Below are 23115 nucleotides of genomic sequence, written 5' to 3' on the forward strand. Positions count from 1 at the left end.
ATTCATAGTAGTAATAATAATAATAATTATTATGGTATTTGTTAAGCACTTACTATGTGCCAAGCACCTTTCTAAGCGCTGGGGTAGATACAAGATAATCAGCTGGGCATAGGCCCTCACACCCTCAATCCCCATTTTACAGATGAGGTAACTGAGGCAGAGAGAAGTGAAGTGACTTGCCCGAGGTCACCCAACAAACAAGTGATGAAGCCGGGATTAGAACCCATGATCTCTGACTCCCAAGCCCGGGCTCTTTCCACAAGTACATGTAGGAGCAGCAGCAGTATTTATTATGTGCTCACTGTGTGCAGGACACTGTATTAAGCACTTGGGTAGAGCAGACAGATGCAGAACCTGTCCTTCGAGAGGCTCACATATTCTAAGACAAGTGGGTAGCCAATGGAGGCTTTTAGGAGTGGAGAATGTGGGCAGGGTGACGCTGCAGAAGGGTTAGGGTGAGGTATAGAATGGACAGGGCAGAGGCTAAAGAAAGATAGAGACCAGTGAGAGGCTGATGCACAGTAGTCAAACCAGGAATCATCAAGCAACTGGACCAGGATGGTGGTGGTTTGGCTGGAAAAGGAAAAGGGTGGACCTGGGAAATGCTGTGGAGGAAAACACAATGGATTTCATCATCAGGCTGCTGAAAGAGTTGCAAAAGAGAAGGGAGTCAAAGTTGGTGCCCAGGTTGCGGGTTTGAGGATGGTGGTGGTGTCCACTGTGATGGGAAAATCAGGTGGAGGAAAGGATTTAGGAGGAGAAAGATGAGGTGTAAGCACTCGATCAATCCTGACTGAGAAGAGTAGGGGAGCCAGGACAGGGCCTTGAAAGGCATCTGCAGATGGAAGGGGAGAAGTGGGAGAGGAGCCAGTGAGAGCTAAATGTAGCAGGAGGAGTGGTCTACAGTATCAAAGACAGGAGGACGGTTCCGATAGAGACCAATTCGATATGGTCTTCCCAACGGGCCAACCTTAGAAATAAGCTAGAAAAATTCATCAGCCCACAAAAAATGTCATCAACTCAACAGGGTAAAGAACTACCTGCTCTCCCTCCTCGCTTAGACTGTGAACCCCATGTGGGACAGGATCTGTATCTGATCTGATTATCTTGTATTCTACCCCAGCACTTAGTACAGTGCTTGGCACACAGTGAGCACTCAAATTCCATAAAAAAGAAAGGTGAAAAATATGAGTCTTCTGGGCAATAGAACCACTCTACCTGGGAGAAGGCAGGTTAGACAGATCTGATTTGTTTCTGTGGCTTGTTTCTGTGTCTCTCTTGGGCAGTAGAGGTGTTTGGAGCTCCAAGAGCAACGATACGTCTGTTCCCCAAAGGTTTTTGGCTGAACTACAATCATCACAGAGTCAGCACACCACAACACTTCCTTTTCATCATCTGTAAAGTGGGGATTATTCCTACCTCTCTCTACCTCAAGGGGTATTGTGAGATTAAAATGAGATAACTGATGTGAAAGCACTTTGGAAAAATAACACACTGCATCTCTTTGTCTGGGCAAGGTGGAGGGGAAGACAGAGAATGACTCAATAAATCAATCACCCATGGTAGTGGAAGGATGAGCAAGTATGGAGCACCCACTTCAATCAATCAGTGGTATTTACTGAGCACTTACTGGGGCAAAGCAGTATACGGAGAGCCTGTGGCAATGCTTAGAACTAAGCTCTTGGAAAGTAGTCCGTGAGGAGCTTACATTCTTAATAGGGGAGACGCATATGAAAATATCTACAGAGTAGTCAGGGTAAATAAATTAACAACTGAATAATAACAGTGATAAAAGTGCCAAGGATGAGCATGAATAAGTTCTTGAGTATAAGAGCTAGCTAATAATATCACCCAATTTCAGGTCCTGGAAATTAACAGAGGCAGGTTACTTGAAAAAGGTGGAATTTTAGGATGGTTTTGAATATGGGAAGAGTTGCAGCCTGCTGAATTTGTTGTGGGCAAGGAATGTGTCCACCAACTCTGTTCATTCAATCATATTTATTGAGCGCTTACTGTGTGCAAAGCATTGTACTAAGTGCTTGAGAGAGTACAATATAACAACACACATTCCCTGCCCACAATGCGCTCACGGTCTAGAGTCGATTGTACGCTCCAAAAGTGCTGTACGGTACAAGGCTCTGCACATAGTAAGCACTCAATAAATACCATTGATTGATTGATTGACTGAATTTGGGGAGAGGAGTTCCAAGTTGAGGGAACACTGAGGAAACCACACTGTCTAATGTCACCGATGACCTTTTTGCCAAATCCAAAGGACTCTACTACATCCAATCATCTAATCCCTCTTAGCTCCCTTGGGCACTGAGGACCACCCCTTTCTTCCGGAAATATCATCGAATCTTGGCTACACAGTCACACTCTTCTCTCATTTCCCTGGATGCTATTTCTCAGTCCCTTTCACAGATTCCTCCTCTGCTTCTCATCCCCTAAGTGTGGGAGTCCCTCAAGACTCGAGTTCTTTGTCCCCTTCCATTCTCCCTTGGAGAACTCATTCACGTCCACAGCTTCAACTACCATCTTTAGGTGGATGATTCCCAAATACACCTCTCCAGCCCCAAACCCTCTCCTCTACAGTCTTACGTTTCCTCCTGCCCTCCAGACATTTCCACTTCGATGTTCCACCAACACCACAAACATCACATGTCCAAAATACAACTCCCTCCATCTTGCTACCCAAACCCTCTCCTCCCCTACCTACTTTCCCATCACGGTAGACAACACCACTACCCTCTTTCTCTCTTTCACGTGCCCATGCCCTGGCATTAACTTTGACAACATTCTCAATCGACATACATATCCAGTCTTTCTCCAAATCTTGTCAATCAATTGGATTTATTGAGCAATTACTGTGTGCAGAGCACTGTACTAAGCGCGTGGGAGGTACAATATAACTGAGTTGGTAGACATGTTCCTTGCCCTCAACGAGTTGATTTTACCTTCATAATACCTCTAGAATCCACCCTTTCCTTGACACTCAGCCACTTGTCAGTCTGCCTTGATTACTATATCAGCCTCTTCACTGAACTTCCCACCTCCAACCTCTCCCCGCTGCAGTCCATACTTTGCTGTCTGGATCACTTTTTTAAAAACAAAACTGCTCTGCACACATCTCCCCATTTCCGATTAATCTGTATCTACCCCAGTGCTTGGTACAGTGCCTGGCATATTGTAAGCATTTAAATACCATTAAAAAAACCTCCTAAACAACCACCAGTGGCTGCCCATCCACCTCCACATGAAACAGAACCTCCTTATCACTGGCTTTAAGCCACTCAATCAGCTTTCTCCCTCCCTACCTAGCCTAGCTGATCTCCCACTACAACCCATCCAGCTCACTCTGCTCCTCGATTTGGTCTTTCTTGCCGCCGACCCCTTGACTACAACCTCCCTCTGGCCTGGAACTCCCTCCTCTTCCATATCGACCACCATCCTCCCTATCCTCAAAACCCTGTGAAAATCAAATCTCCTCCAAGAAGCCTTTCCAAACTGTGGCCTATCAACATATCTGGTCATTGCCTTCTGGCTTACCCGCAGGCTCCTGGCCCCCCGGCCCTGTTGCCAAGAGACCCCCCTGCCTCACTTGCTCCGCGTACGCCAGACTACCCTGTCCTTTTGGCCCCTCTTCACCACTGCGATGGAACCAAACATCGGGTTCCTGCAGCCTCATCTCCCTGCGTGCTCTCGACCCTTTCTACTGAAACCGATCGAACTCGAACTGTCTGCCCCTCTACATTGTGAGTTTCCCTTAATACTGCGAGCTGGTTGTGTATCTAACAGCCCTACTGAAAGTGCACCTCCTCCAAGAGGCCTTCCCAGACTAAGCCCCCTTTTCCTCAGCTCCCTCTCCCTTCCGTGTCACCTCAACTCGCTCCCTGTGCACTTCCCCCCATCTCCCCGTCCCACAGCACTTATGTATATATGATCCACAATTTATTTATATTGATGCCTGTTTACTTGTTTTGATGTCTGTCTCCCCATCCCCGCCAGATTGTACGCCCATTGTGGGCAGGGGATTATCTCTCTTTATTACTGTATTGTACTTTCCAAGTGTTTAGTACAGTGCTAGCTCGGCACAAAGTAAGAGCTCAATAAATACAACTGAATGAACTGAATGGATAAATAGTGCACTCTCCCAAGCGCTCAGTACAGTGCTCTGCACACAGTAAGTGCTCAATAAATCCTGACCTTCTAGACTGTAAGCTTGTTGCGGGTAGGAAATGTCTCTACCAACTCTGTTGTAGTGTCATAATAATCATGGCATTTGTTAAGTGCTTACTATATGCTGAGCACTGTGCTAAGAGCTCCTGAGCACTGAACACAGTGTTCTGCACACAGTAAGCACTCAATAAATATGACTGATTGCCCCTGGCATGCTGTGGGAAAGAAAACAGCCCTTGCAGCATGAGGCCTCCTAAAACCTAGCGTGGGCTGGTGGCTACCATAGCCATTGCTGTGACTTTGGGAATGCTGTGGACTCTGAATCGTTAGCCTGCTCCTCCAGCCACAGTTTCCTACTGACTCTTGTTTTTATTTGCTGCATTATGCATTTGTCCTTGACCTTTATGCTGACTGAATGTTTTGTTGTTTCATTGCTCCCTCTGTGCCTGTCTCCAGTCCTTTCCCCAACCTACAATCATAAGTTATGAGCTCCTTGAGGGACAAGGCCCTTATCTAATTTCCACCTGTGTCCTCTTTCCCAGGACCCAGGACAGTTCTCTACACACGTAATAAACACCATTATTACTACCAGTCAAGAAGACAATGGTATTTATTATTATTAAACAACAACAACAATAATAATGGTATTTGTTAAGCACTTACTGTGCACCAGGCACTGTACAAACCACTGGAGTGGATATAAGCGAATCGAGTTGGACACAGTCCCTGGCCCATGTGAGGCTCACTGTCTCAAGCCCCATTTTACAGATGAGGTAACAGGCACAGAGAAGTGAAGTGATTTGCCCAAGATCACACAGCAGACAAGTGGAGGAGTCAGGATTATTATTATTATTACCTTATTAATTTTGTTAATGAGGTGTACATCCCCTTGATTCTATTTATTGCTATTAAGTTGTCTTGTTTTTGTCCGTCTGTCTCCCCCGATTAGACTGTAAGCCCGTCAATGGGTAGGGATTGTCTCTATCTGTTGCCCAATTGTACATTCCAAGCGCTTAGTACAGTGCTCTGCACATAGTAAGCGCTCAATAAATACTATTGAATGAATGAATGAATGATTGGAAGCCATGACCTATGACTCCCAAGTCTGTGCTCTAACCACTACACTGTCCTGCTTCTCATTCAATGAGCACTTGCTATATGCACAGCACTGTACCAAGTGCTTGGAAGACACGAACCCTGCCCTCAAGGTGTTTACAACTCAAATCTGCACCACTTTACCAACAATTCGGACACCTGCTCGACCTCATCATCGCTTGACACCGTACGGCCTCTACCTTCAACTCTGAAACTCCCATTCTCAGACCACAACCTCCTCACAAAGTATTCTCTCCTACACACCGTCTCCCCACAATTCTATCCTGTCCCTGACAGAGGCCGCTGATCTCTCTCGACCTCCCCCAGTTATCCCAGGTCACCCTGCCCCGTTTCTTTTCCATAGCCAAATTACCTTCTCTTGACACCCAAATCCTCAACCCTCAACTCCACCCTCTCCACCGAATTCAACTCCCTTGCTCTCCATCCCTCTGATCTCATCCAACCAGTCCGCCGCCGTGTCCGCTTTGGGGCTCAAGCTGCAGAGGACTACCGGTGGAAATCCAGACACCAGGCTGACTCTGTCCACCTCAAACTCATCATCGCCTGCTGTAACTCTGCCCTCTTTCAACAGTGTTTCTCTTCCCTTGACTCCCATGCCCAACTGCCCGAGCCAGGTGCTCCAGACTTCACATTTTCCACCTTTCGATTCTCAGCAAATACTTCTTTCCATTCAAGGGTGACTGAACATGTGGGCAGGGAATGTGTTGGCTTACTGTGGTACTGTCCTCTCCCAAGCGCTTACTACAGTGCTCTTCACACAGTGAACGTTCAATAAATACGAATGAATGAATGAATCTAGCTGGAAGCACATCTAGCGGGAGGTCATGGGTTCTAATCCCGACTCCGTGTCTTGTCTGCTTGGGCAAGTCACTTCTCTGTGCCTCAGTCACCTCATCTGTAAAATGGGGACTGAGACTGTGTGCCCCAGGTGGGACAGGGACTAGGTTCAACCTGCTTACCTTTTATCTACCCCAGTGCTTAGAATAGCGCTTGGCAGATAGAAGCACTTAACAAATGCCATTATTATCATCATCTAACGGGTCTAGCGGGACGAGAACTAGAAAGGGACTTCTTACCCACAGTCCGGAGCGGGGCACCACCGGCAATCCGGGTCTGCGACGAGCCACCGCCTTAGCATAAATTCTTCGTATTTTTCCATCAAGATGTCATCGCTCAATATCAAGCGAATGTCATGGGGATTAAACCGTTCAGAGCATTCCGGGCAGCTGATGTTAACTCTGCTTTCGGATATTTCTATCCTCAGATATTGCCGTAAGCAATCCACACAAGACCTATGGTGACAGGTCATTATGTCGGGGAACCGGTCCTTGGAATGCCGCAAGAGACATAAGGGGCACTCCAGAAAGTCGCCGCTCTGCTTGCTGCCGGGGGCTGTGCCATTGTCAGAGGAGGTACAGGAGGAGAAGATAGAGTTCTTATCCGTGCACATTTCAGAATGGATGCTTTCGATACTTGCGATGCCATCTACTCCGCTAGTTAGATCCCTCGATTTCCGCTTGGTGTCTTTTTTCCTCCGAAACAGGGAGCCGAGGGAAATGCGTCGTTTTTTGGGGGCCTTTTTGACAGAAGGCAAGCTCATGGAGGAAGTGGAAGACTGCAGGTCTCGATCCGAACCCATTTGCCGGTGCAGACTCATGTCTAGGATACTCATTAGAACGGAAACTGGGGCAGGGTTAGCCCAGAACGCTAATCAGAGTTCAAGATAAAAGATAAAACAGCATTCCTGTTTTGGCGTCCAGATGAAGTCATGTTGTGAACTAAGGCTACTTGACAGATGGAATTCTTTCCAGAGATTTTTCACAAAAGCATCATTTCCAGGAGGTGACTCTTTGAGGGGCTCTGCAAAACAAACACATGCATCTTAGTTTAATTATATCCTTAAAGTTATGAAATCACTTGGAAAATTAAAACCAGGGATAATTTCTATGCAAAAAGCTTGCTTTGGGCAAAAAGACACCCATCGGGAAATGGATGATCCTTGCTGGAAACCCTCTCAGCAAGATTCACTCCATATAAATGCAGGGCACTTCATTTGCTCAATTTTTATACCTTATTTACAAGTCAAGCAATTAGCAATTAAGAAAATATGTAATTCAGTCATCCTATCAATAAAGCTGAGTCTTTACCAATTTATCATATTAAACAGTTTCTTTCCCTTCAACAAAACGAAACTAAGCACTTTTTTCTACACTAAGCACAAAAGACTTTTTTCTTTTTTTATCATTATATTTAAGCGCTATATGTGTCAAGCACTGTTCTAAGCGCTAAGATAAACGTTAATCAGGTTGGACACGGTCCCTGTCCCACAAGGGGTTCACAGCCTAAATTAGGAGGGAGAACAAGTATTTAATCCCCATTTTACAGTTGGGAAAACTGAGGGACTGGGGAAGTTAAGTGACTTCCCCAAGGTTACACAGCAGGCAAGTGGCAGAGCCGGGATTAGAAGCCAGGTCCTAGGCCATACTGCTTCTCCTCAATTAGAAGTCAACTGAGGTATTGTACATGAGTAGTGGAAAAAAAAACAAGCAAAAACAGTACATGGAAAGACTGACTGTTTATATACAGCATGCCCTAAGGAAAATGTACTCATTTTACACTGAAATGCAAACAAAAGAGTAGGTTTTTGGAACATGTGGTACGAGTGTTAAAGTTCAACTCTGATCTCTTCAACAAGGAAGATTAGGAAATTAATATGGGCACTGAACGCCGAAGCTTGATTTTGAATAAAATACTCGTAAACTCTTGGACCTGACTGAGAAACTGCTTATCAGTAGTTTTTTTGAATTCATATGAACACATATGGCAAGGCAGTCACCTCAGAAGTCCTGCGTTTAACTGAGGTGAGAAGGAAAAGGCCTACTTTCAATCTATGCAGTCTTGAATTGCTATGTTTCTGTGACACTTTCCATTGTCCACTCTAACTGGAAACACTTTGCAGAACCACGCTAGTGTCCAACCCTAACATCTGGGTATAATTCTGACTAGCATTATTTTTACAACTGCCGAATGAGTTTAAGATGAAAAATACCACCAAAATCCCGACCTGGGCCACATTTCTAGAATAATACTGCATATCTGGATAGGAAAAATACATAAAATACATAAAATAATCCACGTTTTCTGACAACACTTTACTCACAAGTATGGCACATTAAAATATGCACCATTTAATGTATCTTCTCCAATACAAGGTTTATATCTAAAAGTTCAACAACAAACCATAAAAGTAATTACCTCTATAGTATTCACACCCACAAAATTTCTCCCCCCAAAACACTGAAGAATGTTCAGCCCTAATCAATTCTCAGAGTCCAAATTTACATTATGTGTAAATTGAAAACACAAGTAGCTCTGAGAAAAGGCAATCTGTGTATGTCTCTCTCTCTCTCAGATATTCTTTATCTAGGGGAATGCTGGGTTTCACACATTTAAGGAAATACAAAAGACACACTTCATACTAAAAAGTGGCAGAGCATTAGCTGTGATGGGTAAAAATGCTTCACTCAAACAGGAGCAATACTACTCTTCAGTTCAAAAAACAAATCAAAATCAAAATAAAGAGACAGAACCATTTCACGTTATTATTCAAAATACTCATCAACAGAGCATACGGAAAATGCCAAGGGACCGACATCAATAAATAAATCATTGAAACAATTCTGCCCGAGGGACCTGAATTATATTTTGCAAACGCAGCTACACTACTTACTTTTAGGTAGTAACAAGCAGATCTGGATCATCTTTAATAATACCATAACGGGAGTTTTTAATGAGAATGTTTACTTGCAACAACAGTTTACAGTACAGTAACCAGGGTGGCTGAAACCAGAAACATCACTTCTAGCAAAGGAGGAAAGAATGCGCAAGGCAGGAGTTCTGCCAATTCTAACAGATGTGTGGAACTCAAAAAAAATAGCAGCTTTAGTTATTCATAAACTACACTTTTGAAAAACAAAGTTTCTTCCTTGCCCTAACGAAAGAATTTTGAATCTTGAGGTTTCTCTATACCTTAGCGGTAGGTTAACTGCTCTTTCTGAGAGTAAGGTTAGCTTACCCAAGAGATGATAAACTTTTTGATAGCCTGGGCTATGAGGACTTGGATTTTAATTCTGGCTCTGCCATTAGCCTGCTTTGTGACCTTGGGCAAGACACTTCTCTGTGCCTCAGTTTTCTCATCTATAAACTGATCACTGATTAAACTATAAATGGGGATTAAATCCTAGACTGTAAGCTCCACTAGGGACAAGGACTGTGCCTAAACTAATAATGTTATGTCTACCCCAGTTCATTCATTCATTCGTTCATTCATTCATTATTTATTGAGCATTTACGGTGTGCAGAGCAGTGTACTAAGCACTTAAGAGAGTATAATACAACAATAAACAGACACATGCCCTGCCCACAATGAGCTTACAGTATGGGGGTGGGGGGCCGATGAGACAGACATCAATATAAATAAATAAAATTACAGACATGTAACCAAGTGCTGTGGGGTAGGACGGGGGGAAGAGCAAAAGGAGCAAGTCAGGCAGATGCAGAAGGGAGTGAGAGATGAGGAAAGGTGGGGCTTAGTCTGGGAAGGCCTCTTGGAGGAGATGTGCCTTCAATAAGGCTTTGAAGGAAGGGAGAGTCATTGTCTGTCGGATGTGAGGAGGGAGGGCGTTCCAGGCCAGAGGCATGACGTGGGCTAGGGTTCGGCGGAGAGATAGGCAAGATCAAGGGACAGTGAGAAGGTCAGCACCAGAGGAATGAAGTTTGCGGGCTGGGTTGTTGAAGAGGAGAAGCAAGGTGAGGTAGGAGGGGGCAAGGAGGAGGAGTACTTTAAAGCCAGTGGTGAGGAGTTTTTGTTTGATGTGGAGGTGGATGGGGAACCACTGGAGTTTTCTGAGGAGCAGGGTGACATGTCCTGAACATTTTTGAAGAAAAATGATCCAGACAGCAGAGTAAAGTATGGACTGAAGTGGGGAGAGATGGGAGGCCGGGAGGTCAGCAAGGAGGCTGATGCAGTAATCCAGGCAGGATAGGATCAGTGATTGCATTAACGTGGTAATACAGTGCTTAGTACAGTGCTTGGCACATAGTAAGTGCTTAACAAATACTATAATTATTATTTTAGGTGTTTTGTCAGATTTTGAAATACACAGATAAATTGCTATTTAGAACCAACCAACCAAAACAATTCCTTAAGTTTCAACATGTAGAAGGGACTGAGTGAGGGGAACAAAAGCAGAAAAAAAAAAAATCAACTTACACATTTTCGTTACTGCTGAGGATTGAAAAACAAAGCCCAGTGGGGTCAAACCAAATCTATACTTACAATGAAACTGTATTAGTTTTATTAAATATAAGATCTTTTGGAATGACTATTCCAGGGTGAGTTATGTTTTTAATTCCTGGCCTTGATCCCTGGAAGTGCAAGTTAGGAGAGGAAGAAGGTTCAAGAGCCGGTCCTTATGGGAGTGTAGGATGCAGAACTTAGATTTTTTTCCTTACCAGAGGGGTCAATACTAATGAATCAAAACTTGGGTGGGCAAGGAGGGGAAGGTTCTTATTTTAGCTTTATTAGATTGGCAAGGGATCCCAGGTAAAATCACTTTACTCTTTCTGAGTCGATTTCTAACCTGTAAAACAAGGATATCTTCTGTCAGAGTGACGAGAATACCGTGAAGAGCTTCACTGGTATTTACTAAGCGACGACTGTGTGCCGAGCGCTGTACTAAACACCTGGGAAAGTACAACAGAGTTGTGGTCCCTGCCCACAAAGAGCTTATAGTCTCCAAGGATGTGCAGAACTGTTAGTGATACTGAGAAGCAGTGGGGCATAGTGGAGAGAGCATGGGCCTGGGCATCACAAGGACCTGGGTTCTAATCCCGGCCCTCCCACTTGTTTGCTGTGTGACCCTGGGCAAGTCACTTCACTTCTCTGGGCCTCAGTTTCCTCATCTGTAAAATGGGGATTAAGACTGGGATCCCCATGTGGGACAGGGATTTTGTCTAATCTGATTAGGTTGTATCTATCCCAGCGTTTAAAACAGTGTGTGGCACAGAGTGCTTAACAAATACCATTATTATTATTAATAATAATAACAATAATAATGATAATACACTGTGATGATGGTGCATCCTGACAGAAATGACTGTTGAGCATCGGTCCTGAGGCTTCAAGACTGAGAACCTGCACAAAGGAAACTGTAAGCTCGTTGTGGGCAGGGAATGTGTCTGTTTGTTTTTGTACTCTACTCCCCTGGGTGCTTAGTACAGTGCTTTGCACACAGTAACCACTCAATAAATACGATTGAATGAGTGAATGAATCTGTTCTGCCAGTCATGTTGGAGAGTGGCAGCTTGGGGAAGTTTTGGGGGAAATGGCATATGGGGGTCAAGAAGAGACTTGATCCTGAAGAGTGGGAGAGGATGGCAGAGCTGGGTCTCATACCAAGCCCCCTCTTTTGCTCCCTTCAAGATCCCCAGACCCAGCTATCTCAACCTGTTGCCCACATGCCTTCGCCGCACCCTCTTTCAAGCTCCTACTGAGGTTCCCCCAAATACCATTCCTGCCATTCCATTTGACAGGACTAGTTTCATTCAGAAAATACCATCTCATTTGTACCCATATTCCAACCAATTTAGATTTTTTTTAAAATAATGGCCTACCATTTAGAGGAATCTGTAATTAAAACTACCACCAAATTGCTAGGGGTCTCAACATAAAAGTTAACAAGGAGAATAAAATGCAATCACACACTCCTGTTGAATTTCCCTCTACAGAGCTAAAACTTTGCTCGGCACCTCTTTGGAGATTTATCAGGGAAAAGCAGGGTGGGAAGGGAATCGAAGGGAAAAAAAAAGCATCGTTATCCTATCACCTTACTTTTCACAAGCATTCCTGTTATGCACTCTAACTGTGCAGAAAAAATCTGTTTACAATGCCCAAGTTGAATGTCTAGAAGTACCTGCTTCAGATGACATTTGACTTCTTCAGCCAATTCTTTAGAGTATTATGAAAACACTTGAGGAAAGCAGTTTAATTTGTAAATTGGTAATTGAATTTCTAAACCAAAGTTAAACTTTGCTGCAGCATCTCCAAGTGACTGCTGGCAATAATACTGCTATTTAAATTCATAGTTCAGTAATGAGAATTCAGAAAATTATTCTCCCCCACCTCAAAGCCTTATTGAAGGCACATCTCTTCCAGGAGGCCTTCCCTAAGCTCCCCTTTCCTCTTCTCCCACTCCCTTCTGTGTTGCCCTAACTTGCCTCTCGATTCACCCCCTCTCTCAGCCACAGCACTTATGTACATATCTGTAATTTATTTATTTATTCATATTAATGTCTGTCTCCCTCTCTGGGCTGTGAGCTTGTTGTGGGCAGGGAATGTGTCTGTTACTGTTGTACTGTACTCTCTCAAGCGCTTGGTGCAGTACTTTGCACACAGTAAGGACTCAATAAATCTGAATGAATGAATCAATTGACTGATCAAATGAATGCATGAATGGATCTGTTAAGCACTTACTATATACCACACACTGTGCTAAATTCTGGGGTAAATTCAATAATATCAGACACAGTTCCTGTCCCACATGAGGCTTTTGGTGTAAGGAAATAGGAGAATAGGTATTTTATTTTCCATTTTACAGATGAGGAAACAGAGGGGGAAAGAACTTCAGTGATTTACTGCAGGTCACGAAGCAGCCGTAAGGCAGAGGTGGGATTAAAACCAGGTCTATTGACTCAGCCCTCTGCCTTCTCCACGAAAGAGGGCTAAAAGAATGATGCATCAAAGGAATGGCTGCAATTTAAACTGTATTACAACTACAGTGCTCCTTGAAGGTTGTTTCATAAGCTCTAAGGCTCAACAGTTATAATAGCAAACCTTTGCCACAATCTCAGGGTAAGGGTCTAAATGACAAACAGCGTGGCCTAGGTGGAAAGAGCATGAGCCTGGGAGTCAGAAGACCTGGGTTCTAATCTTGGCTCTCCCACTTGTCTGCTGTCTAACCTTGGACAAGTCACTTCACTTCCTTACGCCTCTGTTACCTCATCTGTAAAATGGAGATTAATACTGTGAGCCCCATGTGGGACATGGACCGTGACCAGCCCGATTAGCTTGTATCTATCTACCCCAGTGCTTAGTACAGTGCCTGGTAAATAGTAAGCGCTTAAATAAAAAAAATCTGGACTCAAATGAATAGGGTTGAAAAGAAAATTGGGTAAGGCTAGAAAAGGTTAGGGTTCTAAAGTTTTTGTTGGCTTCCATACTCCATAGTCTTACTCTCACTTTTCATAATTTCTACCCCTTAATACTTAAGTCTTGCAGAAAGATTCAAGATAAACTAAAATACTCCTCATTCCATTTATAAATAGAGTTGTTCTTTGGTTCAAAGGCAGTGTGGCTGACGAGGAGACCGTCTCATTGAATCGCTGCAAACTGTGGCCAGGGAAATACAGTAGAGTACGTTTTCTGGCCCTTTTTTTGCCTGGGTGGCTCTTTTCCCACTCTCTTCTGTGTCACCCTTGCACTTGGATTTGCTCCCTTTTTTCACCCCTCCTTTCCCCTCTACCCCTCCACACCCCTGCCCCCACCCGCCCAGCCCCACAGATCTTATACATATATCCGTAATTTATCTGTATTAATGTCTGTCTTTCCCTCTACTGTAAGCTCGATAGGGCCGGGAACATGTCACCCAACTTTGTTACAGCGTACTCTCCCAAGTGCTTAGTACAGTGCTCTACACACTGTAAGCACTCAATAACTAAGCACTCAATACCTATAACTGATTGATTGGGTGAGCACTGCTCAGACTCTAAAGGGAAAGCTATGGGGTTTTCTATGGTATTTGATAAGCACTTACAGTTTGTCCAAAACTGTTCTAACCACTGGGTTAAAGCACAAGTTATTTAGGCTGAAAACAGTCCCTGTCCCACATGGGGCTTATAGTCTAAGCAGGAGGAATAATGGGTATCTAATCCCCATTTTAGAGTCTAAGAATCTGAGGCACAGAGAAGTCAGGTGACTCTTCCAAGCTGGGTTTCCAATTGTCCGAGCTGGGATTAGAACCCAGGCACTCTGACTCCTGGGCCCAGGCTGTTTCCACCTCCAGCCAGACAAAAGCTTGAGTTGTTCATGTAGTAGTGATGCCGGTTTTACACTGAGCCATTCGGGATCTCTGAGATATTCTGCTCAGTGGCCAGCCTGCTGCCCCCATTATCTCTGTCAGCCATCTCCTACTACTGGGAATGGGAGGATCAGACATGTAGAAGAAATGATCCCAATGAATGCTATTCGAAACCGGAATTTGAGAACTAGGCTCTATTTCCAACTTTTCCAAAGCTTGACTGTAGTTTTTTTTACCCACCAAACAGTTTCAAGCTTTTCCATGCTGTTGCTTTCTTTCTCTCTAAGTGTGGTGGAGATGGCTTAACTTTTTTTGTATTTACAGCTAAATGAATGTCCTGTATTTGTGGGCCTAATTCCAACAGCCTCTACTCCATCCTAATCCTCTTCAACCTTTCAGCTGCCTTGGATACTGTGGACCATTCCCTTCCCCTGGAAACACTATCCAACTTGATTTTACTTACATTACCCTCTCCTGGTTCCCATCTTATCTTTCTAGCCGCTGGTTCTCAGTGTCTTTCATGGGCTCCTCCTCTGCCTCCTACCCTCTAACCTGTGGGAGTTCCTTAAGGCTCAGGTTTGGGTCCTCTTCTATTCTCCATCTACACCCACTTCCTTGGAAAACTCATTTGCTCCCATCACTTCAACTACCATCTTTCATCCATTCATTTATTCAGTTGTACTCATTGAAGCGCTAATTGTGTGCAGAGCACTATACCAAGCGCTTGGGAGAGTACAATATAACAATAAACAGACACAGTCCCTGTCCACAAATGAGCTTTGTGGAAAGAACCTGGGCTTCGGAGTCAGAGGTCATGAGTTCGACTCCCAGCTCTGCCACTTGTCAGCTGTGTGACTGTGGGCAAGTCACTTCACTCCTCTGTGCCTCAGTTCCCTTATCTGTAAAATGGGGATTAACTGTGAGCCTCACGTGGGACAATCTGATCACCCTGAATCTACCCTAGCGCTTAGAACAGTGCTCTGCACATAGTAAGCGCTTAACAAATACCAACGTTATTATGATTCCTAAATCTAAATCTCCAGTCCTGATCTTTCTCCTCTGCAGTTTGTATTTCCTCCTGCCTTCAGGATGTCTCTACAATGGATGTCCTGAAAACACCTCACTCATCTTCTCAACCAAGGCCTGTCTTCCCCCTGACTTGAGAAGCAGCGTGGTTCAATGGAAAGAGCACGGGCTTGGGTTCCAATCCCTGCTCTGCCACTTAGCAGCGGTGTGACTTTGGGCAAGTCACTTAACTTCTCTGGGCCTCAGTTACCTCATCTGGAAAATGGGGATTAAGACCGTGAGCCCCACGTGGGACAACCTAATTACCTTGTATCTACCCAGTGCTTAGAACGGTGCTTGGCACATAGTAAGCGCTTAACAAATACCAAAATTATTATTATTTCCCAACACTGTAGGCAGCACCACCACCTTCCCTGTCTCACAAGCCCAAAACCTTGGCACCATCCTCAAGTCATCTCTTTCATTCAACCCACATATTCACTAAACTGTCGTTTCCCTTCCATCTCAACTGCTACTATGCTGATCCAATTACTTATCCCACCTTGACTAACGCATCAGCCTCCTTGCTGACCGCCTTGTTTCCGCTCTCTCCCCACTACAGTCCTTACTTCACTCTGCTGTCTAGATCACTCTTCTTCTTCTTCATCTTCAAAAAAAGGAACTGCACAGTCAGTGTCTCTCCATTCCACAAGAACTGCCAGGGGTTATCTATCCACCTCCGCATCAAAAAGAAACCCCTTCCCATAGGCTTTAAAGCACACAATCACCTCTCCTGCTCCGGACCTCACCTTGCTGATTTCCTGCTACAGTCCAGTACACTCACTTTGCTCCTATAATAATAATAATAATGATATTTGTTAAGCACTATGTGCTAAGCACTGTTCTAAGCACTGGGGGGTGGGATACAAGGCAATCAGGTTGTCCCACGTGGGGCTCACACTCTTAATCCCCATTTTACAGATGAGGTAACTAAGGCACAGAGAAGTGAAATGACTTGCCCAAAGTCACACAGCTGAGAAGTGGTGGAGCCATGAGCCATGCTGCTCTAATGCCAACCTATTCACAGTACTTTGAGCTCATCCATCACGCCGCTGTCCCCTTGCCCCCATCTGGCCTCTGGCCTGGGACCCTCTCCCCCAAAAGGTTTCCAACAAGATGATCACTCTCCTCACCCTCAAAGCCTTATTAAAATCATGTTTCCTCCAAGAGGCCTTCCCTGACTAAGCTTTCATTTCCTCTCCTCCTCCTCTGCTCCATAGATTTATACCCTTTATTCACTTCACCCTCAGCCTTTTCTATACATATCCATAATTTATTTTAATGCCTGTCTCTCCCTCTAGAATTTATGTTCTTTGAGGGCAGGGATCGTTTCTACCAATGTTGTCATATTGTACCCTCCCAAGTGCTTAGTACAGTGCTTTGCACACAGTGAGTGTTCAATAAATATGATTATTATTGATAATAATTATAAAATACCATCATTATTAAGTGCTTGCTATGTGGTATTTGTTAAGTGCTTACTATGGGCCAGGCACTGTACTAAACGCTGGAATGGATACAAGCTAATTGGGTTGGACACAGTCCCTGTCCCATGTGGGGCTCACAACCTCAATCCCCATTTTACAGGTCATCAAGGCCCAGGGAAGTTCATTTATTCATTCATTCAATAGTATTTATTGAGCGCTTACTATGTGCAGAGCACTGTACTAAGTGCTTGGAATGTACAAATCGGTAACAGATAAAGTCCCTGCCCACTGATGGGCTTACAGTCTAATCGGGGGAGACAGACAAAAACAATAGCAATAAATAGAATCGAGAAGTGACTTGCCCAAGGTCATAGAGCAGACTTGTGGCAAAGGCGAGATCAGAACCCATGACATTTTGACTCCCAGGCTCATGTTCTATCCACTACGCCATACTGCTTCACACTATTTGCCAAATACTGACCAAGACACAACATATTCAGATTGGACGCAGACTCTGCCCCAAATGAAGCTTAGTCTAAGGGTGGTGAGAGAATAGGGGCTTTATCTCTATTCTACAGACAATAAAACAGACACAGACAAATTAAGTCACTTATCCAAGGTCACACCGCAGGCAAGTGGTGCAGCCTGGACTACAACCCAGATCTCCTTACTACTGGTCAGTAAGTCAATTGTATTTGAGTGCTTACTGTGGGCAGAGCTCTGTACTAAGCACGTAGGAGTGTACAATATAACAGATTACCTGCCCACAACGAGCATACTGTCTAGAGGGAGAGACAAACATTAATATAAATAAATTACAGATATATATATATATATGTTATATATATTATATGGGTATATTGTCCCATGGTCTTTTCTCTGAGCTATGTTTAGGATGGGTTACTTTATTACAGTCCCACATCACCTATGTAGATAGATTAAGACTCTGCCAATTCCCCCATCGGTAATTTATTTTAATGTCCATCTCCCCTTCTAGACCATAAGGTCCTCGAGGGCAGATATCCATCCTACCAACTCTATTGATGAATTGATTAGGCATATTGGAAAATGCTAGTTATCTAAGAATCAGGGCTGTCAAAGAGGCGGCTTTGCAGAATCATATAGGGGATGCACGCAAAATCCCTACAGAGTTCCAGAAGGCAATATCAGAGTGGATCCTGGCCACTTACATTCAGATATTAGAGCAGGTCCTGTTCCTTAAATGGAGTAGAAGACATGCTCCCCGTTGAAGTGCTTCTTGCTAATCACCTTAGGAGAACCACAGGGCCTACGGCTTGCAGGAGAAGGAAGAGGAAGTTTCTTGACTGATAGTGAGTTAAGGCTGCTGGTTAATCAGATTAGCAGACAATCATGCAAATACTCTAGGGGAGCTGCATACTCCAACATTATAAACTCCTCCACAGGGGATCATTCAATCAATTCTGCCCAATTTGTGTGTGTGTGTGTTGTGGGGGGGGGGGGGGGGGAAGGGGGTGCTTCCAAATAACCACTTGGAAGAGCTTTCAAGTATGACTGGATGACCAAGACTCACTCTATCATAGCAATAATCAAGAAAGGTTAGTTTAGTTCATTCGTTTTTAAAAATAGATAAAATCAAATATATTCAATCTCTGCCAGTAGGTGATGTCTTTAGCTTATCTATTTTGTTTGTTTAGAAACCTATCTTTATATCTCTCTCCCCGCCCCCCACTGCTCTGTTTACTCACGTGCAGCTTCACAGCCTTGTCAACAACAAGTATAGGCTGAGCCCAGATTATAAAATTGGTCCCCACATACCAATTAAAATTAGAACATCCCTTCAAAGACTGTTATATGAGTGACACCCAGAACAGAAGGTGCCCAGTAAACAGGAGGAAGAATGGAAAGAGGGAGCTAAATCAGAGAGGGATTGAAAGTTCGATTCAATTCAATCGTACTGATTGAGCGCTTATTGTGTACAGAGCACTGTTGAGTGCTTGGTAGGGTACAACAATAAACAGACAAATTCCCTGCCCTCAATGAGCTTACAGTCAAGAGGAGTTTTGATCAACTCCAATAAAATCCTGGTTAATTCTCTGGTCTTCAATGTAAATTTTTAAAGAGAATGTTCTGAAATTTTCTGAATGTTCTCAAAGTAATTCTCCTTTATGTAAAAATATTTGATGAATGTAGTTAGCTCTCAAGGATAAAGTATAAACTCTTTACTTGGAAGAACTTCAAAATGATTTACAGAAGATTTGGGAAGCACAGTGGAAAAAACGGGTTTTGGGAGTCAAAGGACCCGCGTTCTAATCCTGACTCCACCACGTGTCTGCTGTAAAACCATGGGCAAGTCACTTAACCTTTTTGTGCCTCAGTTACCTCATTTGTAAAACGAGGATTAAGACTGCGAGCCCCTTATGGGACATGAACTGTGATCAACCTGATTAGCTTGCACCTACCCCAGTACTTAGTACAGTGTCTGGCACATCGTAACTGCTTAACAAATACTGTAGAAAAAGAAGAAATGGAAATCTTCAAGAAGTCTAATCCCAACATACTTCAATTCATTTCTAATTGCAAATGATGGTCAGATGATATCTTGAACACCTGAACATCATTTCACCAAGTCTTCTCATTTTATCTTTAGCTGAATTATTAAATTGAGTACTGTGTTTTATTTAGACCTTCAGAATGAGAGGAGGGGGGAAAGGAGAAAAGCATGCTCTAGTAGATACAGCAACATCCTGAGAGTCAGAGAAGTGGGTTCTAATCCTGGCTCTGCCACATGCTTGCTGTGTGACCTTGGGCAAGTCATTTCATTTCCTCTGGGCTTCAGTTCCCTCATCTGCAAAACGGGAATCAAAACTGTGAGCCCCACGTGGGAGACGAATTGTGTCCAACCTGATTACCTCGTATCTACCCCAGTGTTTAGAACAGTGCTTGGCCCAGCTCTATTATTATTATTAGAATTCACTCCTGCATCCGCTGCCCAAATCCTCCTCTGGTCAAGGGCAGCATGACTTCCTACTGCTGCTGTGGCTGCACCAGAATGAAGTCTGCTGGGCTGACGGTGGGTATTTCCCCAGCCTGACTGCCCTGGGAAGTCCCAGACACAACTTGGAAAGGCCCATTGGCCACTGTGGCTGAGGTTTCTGTCCCATCCTCATCTGTCCATTCATTCATTCAATCCTATTTATTGAGCACAGTGTACAGAACACTATATTAAGTACTTGGGAGAGTACAATGCAACAATAAATGGACACATTCCCTGCCCACGATGAGTTTTCATGGGCAGCGGGGGGAGGCAGATAATATAAATAAATTATGGATATGTACATAAGTGCTGTGGGGCTGGGAGGGGAGAAGAATAAAGGGAGCAGGTCAGGGTGATGCAGAAGGGAGTGGAAGAAGAGGGGGGCTAAGTCAGGGAAGGCTTTCTGGAAGAGATGTGCTTTCGATAAGGCTTTGAAGTGGGAAAGAATAAAAAGAGGTAGGGTTTATATCTCTAATAAAAATTGTTCCCCAGTTTAGAGAAGAATGATTACTACAGGAAGTGGTTTTCATCTGCCCATTCCACTTAGGTTATTGTTCAGTCCCCTTAATCTGTTATAAGATCGAAAGGGGAGCAGCGTGGCTCAGTGGAAAGAGCACGGGCTTTGGAGTCAGGGCTCATGAGTTCGAATCCCAGCTCTGCCACTTGGCTGTGTGACTGTGGGCAAGTCACTTAACTTCTCTGTGCCTCAGTTCCCTCATCTGTAAAATGGGGATTAAGACTGTGAGCCCCACGTGGGACAACCTGATTCCCCTATGTCTACCCCAGCGCTTAGAACAGTGCTCGGCACATAGTAAGCGCTTAACAAATACCAACATTATTATTATTATTAATGTGATTTTAATCAGTTTTTTGATAGTTCTCCTGCTCAAAATATGAGAGATCAAGAGGTTCTCTTGATGCCTGGCTCATCTTCCTGCAGAAACGATCTGGGCATGTCACTCCCCTTCTTAAACAACTCCAGTGGTTGCCTATCAACCTCCACTCCAAGCAAAAACTCCTCACTCTAGGCTTCGAGGGTCTACATCACCTTGCCCCTTCCTACCTCTCCTCCCTTCTCTCTTTCTACCGCCCACCCCGCACGCTCCGCTCCTCTGCCGCCCACCTCCTCGCCGTCCCTCGGTCTCGCCTATCCCGCCGTCGACCCCCGGGCCACGTCCTCCCGCGGTCCCGGAACGCCCTCCCTCCTCACCTCCGCCAAACTGACTCTCTTCCCCTCTTCAAAACCCTGCTTAAAACTCACCTCCTCCAAGAGGTCTTCCCAGACTGAGCTCCTCTTCTCCCTCTACTCCCTTTACCACCCCCCCTTCACCTCTCCGCAGCTTAACCCTCTTTTCCCCCATTTCCCTCTGCTCCTCCTCCTCTCCCTTCCCCTCCCCTCAGCACTGTACTCGTCTGCTCAACTGTATATATTTATTACCCTATTTATTTTGTTAATGAAATGTACATCGCCTCGATTCTATTTAGTTGCCATTGTTTTTACGAGATGTTCTTCCCCTTGACTCTATTTATTGCCATTGTTCTTGTCTGTCCGTCTCCCCCGATTAGACCGTACGCTTGTCAAACGGCGGGGACGGTCTCTGTTGCCGACTTGTTCATTCCAAGCGCTTAGTACAGTGCTCTGCACATAGTAAGTGCTCAATAAATACTACTGAATGAATGAATGAATTGAATGAGGTTACAGAAAAACAAGAGACAAGCCACAACTGCGATACTATATTGTTAACAAGGTTAACTATATAATTAATAGGCTTCAGTATAGTTTGTGGACCTAATTTTTTTAGAAAGATCTTACAAAGCTCCCTCTGCATTTCCCTGAAGATTCTTTTTTTTAATCAGGATTAGCCCGCTGCTCTTATTTTTGCTTTGTCAGGAAGAAAGCCATTTGTTCCCCAAATAAGCTTTCATCTGTGAAGTTCAAATTTTTATTAGCCTAACATTCCTTGCTTTCAAAACAGTCAAATATGCACAAAGGTCAGTTGTTACCATTAATTATTTGCTAACAAATATTATTCATTTAGGAAGTGGGTAAAAAGAACGGTCAAAATTCCACTAAAAGTTATGCTTAAATAGAATTTCCATGGCTGATGATCAATCAATGGTATTTATTGAGCGCTCATTATGTGCACAGCACAGCATTAAGCTCTTGGGAGAGTATAATACAGAAGAATTAGCAGATGAGCTCCCAGCTAGGGGAAGAAGAAAAGCATGATTTTATTGCTCTTCCCTGGCTGCAAGATAATCCAAACCCAAACAAACCAGGTCTGGAATAGATCAGCTAGCTGGGCTGTCTTCAGGGTTAATATTTTCAATAATATGGTTTTCTTTGGACGGAAAGCTTCCAGTAGAGAGCAAACGTCTTCTCTCATCACTGAATATGCAAACCACAAAAGTATTTAATAGTTAAATCACTATCACACAGTGGTATTTATTGAGCACTTACTGAGTGCCAAGCACAGTACTAAGCTCTTGGGAGAGTGCGATAATGTAAGTGGACACTACATTATACTCGCCCTCAAGGAGACAAGTATTAAAATAAATTACTGGTATGAGAAACAACCAACTATAATATAATAATGTTGGTATTTGTTAAGCGCTTACTATGTGCTGAGCACTGTTCTAAGCGCTGGGGTAGACACAGGGGAATCAGGTTGTCCCACGAGGGGCTCACAGTCTTAATCCCCATTTTTACAGATGAGGTAACTGAGGCACCGAGAAGTTAAGTGACTTGCCCAAAGTCACACGGCTGACAAGTGGCCGAGCTGGGATTCAAATCCATGACTTCTGACTCCAAAGCCCGTGCTCTTTCCACTGAACCACGCTGCTTAATTATGACATAGTAGATAGAGCACAGGCCTGGGAGTCAGAAGGTCATGGGTTCTAATCCCGGACTCTGCCACTTGTCTGCTGCGTGATCTTGGCCAAGTCACTTTACTTCTCTGTGCCTCAGTTACCTCATCTGTAAAATGTGGATTGAGACTGTGAGCCCCATGTGAAGCAGTGTGGCTTAGTGGAAAGAGCCCAGGCTTGGGATTCAAAGGTCATGGGTTCTAATCCCACCTCTATCACTTATCAGCTGTGTGACTATGGGCAAGTCATTAACTTCTCTGTGCCTCAGTTACCTCATCTGTAAATTGGGGATTGAGACTGTGAGCCC

The 23115-nt window shown here is 44.1% G+C and overlaps 1 protein-coding gene across 2 annotated transcripts in view; it reads right to left on the minus strand.

The window, feature by feature from the left end:
* Positions 1-23115, minus strand: part of RNF19A (ring finger protein 19A, RBR E3 ubiquitin protein ligase) — a 96871-nt gene that overhangs the window by 44896 nt on the left and 28860 nt on the right. Inside the window, exons 1-2 of one of the 2 annotated variants that reach the window (XM_029062888.2) lie at positions 18115-18134; positions 6372-7155 (exon numbers count right to left, since the gene is read on the minus strand). In XM_029062888.2, coding sequence (XP_028918721.1) covers positions 6372-6967 — 596 coding nt within the window. In that variant the 5' untranslated portion in view covers positions 6968-7155; positions 18115-18134. Of the gene's footprint in view, positions 1-6371; positions 7156-18114; positions 18135-23115 lie in introns of those variants that run through there. The other variant, XM_029062887.2, reaches the window with a different exon arrangement.

Source organism: Ornithorhynchus anatinus, chromosome 4 (assembly GCF_004115215.2).
Source record: "Ornithorhynchus anatinus isolate Pmale09 chromosome 4, mOrnAna1.pri.v4, whole genome shotgun sequence".
Lineage (NCBI taxonomy): Eukaryota > Metazoa > Chordata > Mammalia > Monotremata > Ornithorhynchidae > Ornithorhynchus > Ornithorhynchus anatinus.